At 36.5% G+C, this 8,407-nt stretch overlaps 1 protein-coding gene across 2 annotated transcripts in view; it reads right to left on the reverse strand.

The window, feature by feature from the left end:
* The window catches only part of Tcf12 (transcription factor 12), a gene marked incomplete at its 5' end in the record, with an annotated part of 395,275 nt that overhangs the window by 26,365 nt on the left and 360,503 nt on the right, over positions 1 to 8,407 (reverse strand). For both annotated transcript variants that reach the window (XM_013518905.1, XM_005393856.2), the window contains 3 exon segments: positions 1,354 to 1,560; positions 2,284 to 2,355; positions 3,465 to 3,538. In XM_013518905.1, coding sequence (XP_013374359.1) covers positions 1,354 to 1,560; positions 2,284 to 2,355; positions 3,465 to 3,538 — 353 coding nt within the window.

Below are 8,407 nucleotides of genomic sequence, written 5' to 3' on the forward strand. Positions count from 1 at the left end.
TATGTCAACAAATTATTAGTTTGGTATTCTAGATTCCTATTTGCACAATACAATCCTATTGATTTTAACTTTTTTTTGTTTCGGGGGGCGGGGGACTAGGAATTGAACTCAGGACCCTGTGCTTGCCAGGCAGGCACTTACGCCACTGAGCTAGATCCCTGGCCCCTCCTATTGATTTTATACCATTAGAGTGACTTCACTAATACTACTAGTAGCCCCCCTTGTATTTCAATACTTCATAAATATTTTTACAATTACCAGTTTATTAAACAGCACTAAACACTAATTTAAAAGGAGTCTAAATTTCAAGTTTTCTGATGTTACAAAACAACAAAACCATGCTGTTGTGAAGACATGCAGGAATCTGGTATCACTGGGCTGTGGAAAACAGTGGTCTCACAAGCCAGGAAGCCTTGTCTGATGTTTACCTTGGGGTACTCGAAATGAATATAAATGGCTGATTAATGCTTGACTTTGGAAATCTGGAACCAAACCTATTTTACAGAACACAAGTCTTCAGCATTTGGGACACCTACTTATTTTGATGATAGGTGACTTTTAGCCTTGATCACATGGCTTACAGCTAGAAATCTGTTTAATAGAGTATTTCTCAGGAGGCAGTGAATGTTAAGAACCATGCCATAGACATGCAAACACATGGTATTAATTAAATAGCAGGTTCAAAAAGAATTTTACTCCTTTAAAAGCAACCTAGATAGAAAATAATGTTAGACATTCCAAACAGAATTTCTGATGTGTAAGGGTTGGTTGTAGAAGCTTATCCTGTCCCCAAGGATTACCACATTTTTTCAAATATGGATTGAATTATTTTACTCTTTTGAGGGATTAATCTAAAATTGTTTCCTTACTTTGTTACTTCAATTCTAGCTGTTTTTAAAATTAACCCATTTTTATTTCATTTAGAAGTAAAGTTTAAATTTGAACTTGTGTAAAGTTTCACATTTTTTTCTGCTATTGAAGGTAGATTCTAAAGCATAATGAACAGTTTTCCTACAATATATTCCTTGAAATTTAGCCTAATTTTACTGCACTGTTACTCAAACTTTCTGCCCACTATTCCAAGGCACAAACTGTTGTGTTAATGTTTACACATCTGGAAAAATGAAATGGAGGTTTAAGCTAAAATGCTATCTGTAGAAAGCTGCTGCTTCTTGTACATACTCATACAGGACTTTATAGGTCAATGCTTACCCAATAACTGCCCAGACGATAAGGGAAACTTAAAGCCTCTCTTTACCTCCCTTTTGAAGGGACTCTTCCCCAAAGGTTTCATGGAAACACTTAGGGCAGCAGTCTTTAGGGTTATTACGAGGAAGATGAGGGCTACCTTACCATTGAAGCCGATCGATTGTTTGTAACAAGGCTTGATCCTCCATAGTTTGAACTGAGGCTTCCAACTGGTGCAGTATGGGATGGTCCCAATAAACTGTGAATATCACTGTGACCAGCAGGTAAACTGGTGGAAGGTCCCACAGCGTGATTCCGCAACACATGGATCGCATCATCTAGTCTGTCCAAACGATCCTCCATGCGAGACTGCTGTAAGGATTGAAACAAACATGGAGGTCACTGCTAACATCTATTTAATTTATCAAGCTGCTATGTATTTTACTTTGGAATATATGAAAGATTGCAAGTGAAACAGAATATCAAGCAGCTTCAAAACGAACTACCTGTACTACAAATCGACAACAAAAAAAGAAAGGCTACGTGTAGGTTCAGAAACAAATTACTACTTTTGTAAGACAACTTTACCAAACTACTATGAGGTTATTTCTTTTAGCTTCTACAAAAGATGAATGCTACTATGTCAATAATTATAGACAATAAAAATAATAAACTGTACTTTAATTAGAAAGACGTCAGTTTGGGAAAGGGTCCTCAAATCCATCAATTTAAGCTGTAATTTTATTTTAGGTGAGTAAAACATACCAATCTTTATTGGTAAACACATCCATATACTCTCTTTAACAAAAGTGAAGAGAAATGACACTGTCTGTCTGTGGATATACACATATACATGCCCCATACACAAACATTAGAATTTTAAAAATCAAAAGCACATGCCAGTAGAGCTCTTTTAAAAAAAATCATTCTCAACAACGTAAGAGACAAAAGTCTATTCTTATATATTGTTATGAAAACTGAAATGGTCAGGTGCTTGCTTTTAAGACTCTGGAGTCTGTACAGATTTTAAATAGGTAATGGAAGGATATGTAATTGAAACACACAAAAAAAGGCACCATCTAAAAGAAATAGTACCTCACAGACATCCTTTAAGAAGGACATTGCATCTTGCAAATGCTCGTGAAGTTGCTGTTCAACTCGATTTTTCTGGCAAAGTCAAGACAGAACAGGAGGCAAAGCACAGGTTAAGATTAACTCCAAAAGAGATGAGAAAATAGCTGATGTGCATGTTGGCATAACATGTTAGTAAAGTTAACATGGAGATCTGAGAAACCTATGTGTATTAAGGTATGAGAAGGCTGGAATTTTAACAGGGAGGTTACAAGGTTAGCATCTAAATAGCACACATTGCTTATATTTGCTCACAAAATACATGAGAAGAAAACTTCCTGAATTTAAAATGTTCTGTTAGTCACAAAAAAGAACATTTCTATTTGCAAACTGCAATTATTAAATGATAGTATAATTTAAGCATTCCATTAGATCACCTTTTAAAAATTTTTTTTTGGTCTTTTTGAGACAGGGTCTTGCTATACAGTTCAGGCTGGCCTTGAGCTCACTTTGTAGTCCAGGCTAGTCTCGAACTCAAAACAATTCTCCTGCCTCAGCCTCCCAAGTGCTGGGATTACAGGCGTGCGCCATCAATATTTCGTTTCTTTTGTACTTTGTAACCATAGGTTATAAATTTAAGCATATAAAAGCAACAGTGGTTAACATTCTACCACAAATTCTTCACCTTCACCTAGTAGGTTCCTTTATTCTATTTGTCTGATAAGACAATGTTTTCCTTGTCTGATTTACACACTACAGTCTTGGTTATAAGAACACATAGGAAATGACATTTCCATGAGAAAAGTAATTGATACTCACTTAAAATTTTAATGTAAATGTAATAAACTGTATATATATTTCTGCATGACATCTTTTTAAAAAGCTTTTCCTTATAAACATGAAAGTATAGAAAAATTAAGCCCAAGAGTTGTCAAAGAAACAAGAGTCCTGTAACACTGTTTTAACAGCAGCTGTTCTGACATCAGAATTGCCTGATGTCCGCAAGAACAGATGGGAAAAGGCACACCCAGTGTGTTTTGTATTGTTCCGCTAAGTCAGGCCATTTGTTAGCAAAGAATTTGTGTGTAAGCTAGCCTACTGTTTCTTCATTGTTACCCAAGAATTACTCAAAAAAAAAAAAAAAAAGATCAAGTTATGTACAGATAAAATCCTGTGAACCTGCAAAGATCTGCAAAGGCTCTTACCAGGGAGTGGAGCGAGTTCTCATAGTTTGGGGATGAAGGAGCCTGTCCTCCTGGTCTCGGCCACTGAGTGGTACCTGTTCAAAGCCAAAGGCACCCAAAATAACATGGGTTAACTCTCAATCTTGACAATGTTTTGAAGGAAAAATCACAGTAACTTGTTAAATAAATTTACATGAACATTTTTGTTCAGCTTTGAACATAGACTGGTTACTTATTAACCTAAAACATTGAACAAAACAAAACCTCTTTCATTATCAATACAACAGTGTAGGAAGCTAAGAAAACAAAGAGGAAAAACGGTAACAACTATTTTCATGTTTACATATTCTTTAGATTTTGTCCACAAGCTTCTGTATCTTGAGAAAATGTGCTTCTAATGTACATTCTTGTTTATTTTATCTCCCTTCACCACCACGGTTTTACAGTCTTTGATAATGCTATTAATTACTACATTAATATTTATCTGTTTATACCTTAATTTGCTTAACTAGCTGTTACCTCATCACTGGAAATTTTGGTTGGTGTCAGTTATTATGAATAGTGCTATAAAATAAATTACTTTTTTTTTCTTGAGAAACGCATGTTTTCAAGTAAGTAGCTTTTCTTAATTCAAGGGCATACACATATTTTTGATCCTTAGAATTCACAAGATCAAAGCGATTTAGTAAAGTACGCTATTAACTGATACAGTGCCTTTAGCAGTGCACAGACAAACCAATTGTAAGTGACTAAAAACACACTTAGGGCCCCTCATTTAAAAATTCCCAAACATGACATGTTAAAATACATCATCTCATTTGGAAAATATCCTTTTAAAAACTTTTGTTAAATTTTACTTTTTGATGTTAGGAGAGTAGGCATACCATAAAAAGTAATGAAGACAGAAAAAGAAAGGGCCCAACCTCAGGAGGAGTACGGCAGGGAGTGCAGCCTTGTGCTCGGGTGCACGGGCCGTGGGTCTGCACTTCCACACCAAAACAAACGGAGAACAGAGTGAATGAACTAGTAAATGAGTAAAGAGTAAAAAGCCATGAGGGGAAAAATTTTTTTCGTATGTCTGGTGGAATGCAATGTTTTAATGGTCTTGCTGAAATAGTTTTATGATTGATTTTTTTTTGGACCAGGAATTAAACTGAGGACTTTGTACTTGCCAGTGAGTAGTTTTAAAAAGATGAAAACAAAAACCCTCAAAAAATCTCAAAACAACTTACCAAAAACCTTCACTGTTTCATGACTATTTATCAAAAAATAAGTTATTCACAGAAGAGAATCAAGGCCACTCAACTGTATATTGTTATTACCCTTAGTAAAAGATTCTGTGACAACAGCAGTTATGCTGGAGAGCTAAAGCTGATGAAGGTTACTTAACTTGTCTTCTGTTTTGCTGAAGTTTAAGTGTGTTCCAAGGGAGCCTGTTGGTACAGGTTCATTTGCCATATTTAGGAAGCTGAAGCGAATGTGAAACTACAACTTCTCATCTCAGAAAAACTTAAAAGTAAATTGCACTGTATGTATTTTAGCTGAACAACACCATTTAATTACTGAATAACCCAGTCACTGAACTCACCAACCTTAGACTTTTTGAAATTGATAAGCTGGATACACAGATTCTTAATATTTTAATTGGACTGCACAAGTGCTACTGCACACTGTTGTAATTATATTGATACGTTTTCAATACCAAAGCTGAGAGTGTGTGTGTGTGTGTGTGTGTGTGTGTGTGTGTGTGTGTGTCTTAGCAGTTTTTTTAAAACTCAAAAACAAATTACTTTGAGGACCATTAAAAAAGGCTTCATGCTAGACAAACACATTTAATCATAAATCAACCACACCAATTCTGGACGACCTCATATTGTTCACTGAAAGGAACTTGTGGGTGAATTTTATAAATAACAGGTAAAATTCAGCAAGCAGGAAAATTCAGTAACTGAGTGTATGAAGAATTCATACAAAAATCAGATGTATGTACTAAGTTACTCAGGTACGAAATTAACTCCATTCATCACTCCCTTCCTTGATTTGGTGCTGGGGATTTTACCCACGGGCTGGGACATGCTAGACAAGCACCTGACCACTGAGATACACCTCCAGCTCTATATTCATAATTTTTTTGTAACTACGTGAAGGCCTATTTCCAAATATGATTCATTCAACTGGAAAAACGGATGTATACTTGGAACTATCCTGTTTTCATTCTTATAGATGGGGCTACCCATTGTTATGTGCTTGGTTAAAGAAGATTACTAAGAGGGTCAAATCGGTGAGGTATCTGCTTGAACTTAAATATTTCCACGTTATATTTACTTATTTTTATTTTTTCAAGCCGTGTTTCACAGACAAAGTTCCTTTTACCCTTCCCAGTCATTTCAAAATTTCATCTTATTAGTCACGAAGGGGATGACAACTGGATGTCCAGACGAGAGAGAGCTTAGCAGAGGTCAATGTCATGAAGAGTAAAACTCAAGGGAGGGCACAAAATCTTAGCGGATGGACACAAGGAGTCAGTGGATCAATAATTTAGGTCATCTGTACTATCAGTTAATTTTGTGAGCTCAGGTACAAAATAAGGACACGTGAAGAAATCAGACTCGCAAAGCAGACCTTTTTTTTGAGTCGGGCTTGCTATGTAGCTCAGGTTGTCCTCAAACTCTCAGTGATCCTCCTTTCTCAGCCTCCTGAGTGCTGGGATTATAGGTGTGCACTCACATGTCCAAAAATTGATCTACAAAGTTGATCTTAATACATATGAAGGCACTTACTCGATAAGCCTAAAGGACTTTTTAGTTATGGGACATTATTGTCATCTCTTTCTAACGGTGCATTTCTCATGCAATAAACAAAGAGGAATTGTAACTCTGTATTGTCTGTATTGTGCTTGTGATATGTTGTAAAATGTTGTATGTCTGTTAATGTTTCCCTCCTTAAAAAAAAAAACCAAAAAAAAACAAAGAGGAAAAAAAGTAAATATTCCAAGACCTTTGCAATCTTAGATTACTGCTAACTGATTAGCTACAGATGAAATTTCTGGGAGTAAGGGTGGTATTCAAATCCAAATTCTGGACACATAGTGAGACCCTGTCTCAAAAAAGCAAACAAAACAAAAATATTTATTTATTTATGTATTTGTCTTTTTTGAGACAGGGTCTCGATGTGCAGTTCAGGCTGGTCTTGAACTCACTATGTAGCCCAGGCTGACCTCGAACTCCCAACCATCCTCCTTGCCTCAGCCTCCTGAATGCTGGGATTATAGGGATGCGCCATCACATCCAGCTTCAAAAAAAAAAAAAAAAAAAAAAAAAATTTAAAGAGCCATATGTGGTGGCCCACACCTGTAATCCCAGCACTCGGGAGGCTGAGGTAGGAGGATCACTGCAAGTTTGAGACCAGCCTGGGCTATAAAGTGAGTTCAAGACCAGCCTGAACTGCATAGCGAGACCTTGTCTCAAAAAGACAAAAATAAGCCAGGTGTGGTGCACAACTGTAATCCCAGCACTCAGGAAGCTGAGTCAGGAGGATCGTTGTGAGTTAAGAGACCAGCCTGGGCTACAAAGTGAGTTCAAGGCCAGCCTGAACTGCAGTGAGACCCTGTCTCAAACAAAAAAGACAAAAAATAAAACAAAACAAAACAAAACAAATTCTGGACACAGACCATAACATTAGCATATGTCTGACACTAGACAGACCTGTAGTTTCATCTTATAAAATTAGTATATGAAAATTGCACATCAATATGCAGAAGACTGGGTCTAGACCCAGCTCTCAACATGTACTAAACTAAAACAAAAATGGATCAAAGATCTGAATGTTTAAACAGAAACAATTTGCTGGAAGATGAAATAGGTAAACCTTGCACACACATTGGTATATGCAAGGACTTTCTGAACAGAACCCCAAGAGCACAAACAAATGGGATCATATAAAATCAAAAGGCTTCTCCACAGCAAAGGAAACAACCAATGGAGTAAAGAGACAACCTACAGAATAGGGAAAAAATTATTGTCAGCTATTCCCAGGACAGAGGACTAATATATAAGGAACTCAAAAAAATCAGACTCCCCAAAATAAATGACTTAATCAAAAAATATGCAACCAAAATAAATAGACACTTCTCTGAAGTATAAATGGCCGATAAATACATGAAAAATGCTCACCATCACTGGCCATTAGAGAAATGCAAATTAAAACTACACCGAGAGTCCAGCTTATTGCAGAAGGAATGGCTGTTATCAAACAATCTAATAATAACAAATGCTGGCAAGGCTGTGGGGAAAAAGAACTCTTCTATAGTGCTGGTCAGAATGTAAACTGGTGCAACCACTGTGGAAATCAGTGTGGAGATTTCTCAATAAACTAAAACTAGGAATTTCGTTTAACCCAGGTATACCTTCTAGATATCTTCCCAAAAGAGTTAACATTATTATATTATAGAGCTACATGCATATCCATGTTTATGAGCAGTACAATTTATAATAGCTAGGTCTTAGAAACAGAACATACGCCTCTCAATAGATAAATGGAAAAAACAGATGAATGGATAAAGAACTATACACAATGAAATACTATACTTCCATAATGAAAGATAAACTTCAGGTATTTGTAGTTAAATGGATGCAAGTTGAGAATATGATGTTAAGTGAAATAAACCTGACACACAAGCTTAAATACTGCATCGTTTCTTTTGTATGAAAAACAATGTACGTAAACACACACACACACACACACACACACACAGCAAAATAGAAGATAAACAGAAAGTAGGGAGTAGTTAAAATACTTCCTCAAATAACCTACTCTGTTATTTCAAAAAATTTTAATGTACATGCTAATTTGGCACCCTCTGGGGCCTCGGTGGCTACCCGCCACACCCATACTGTGTTGCCCCAGGCTGGACTGAGCCCTGGACATCTTCAGGAAACCCGGTGAGTCTGGGCTCTGCCTCCCTG

The sequence above is a fragment of the Chinchilla lanigera genome, unplaced genomic scaffold, assembly GCF_000276665.1.
Source record: "Chinchilla lanigera isolate Chin_1 unplaced genomic scaffold, ChiLan1.0 scaffold00049, whole genome shotgun sequence".
Lineage (NCBI taxonomy): Eukaryota > Metazoa > Chordata > Mammalia > Rodentia > Chinchillidae > Chinchilla > Chinchilla lanigera.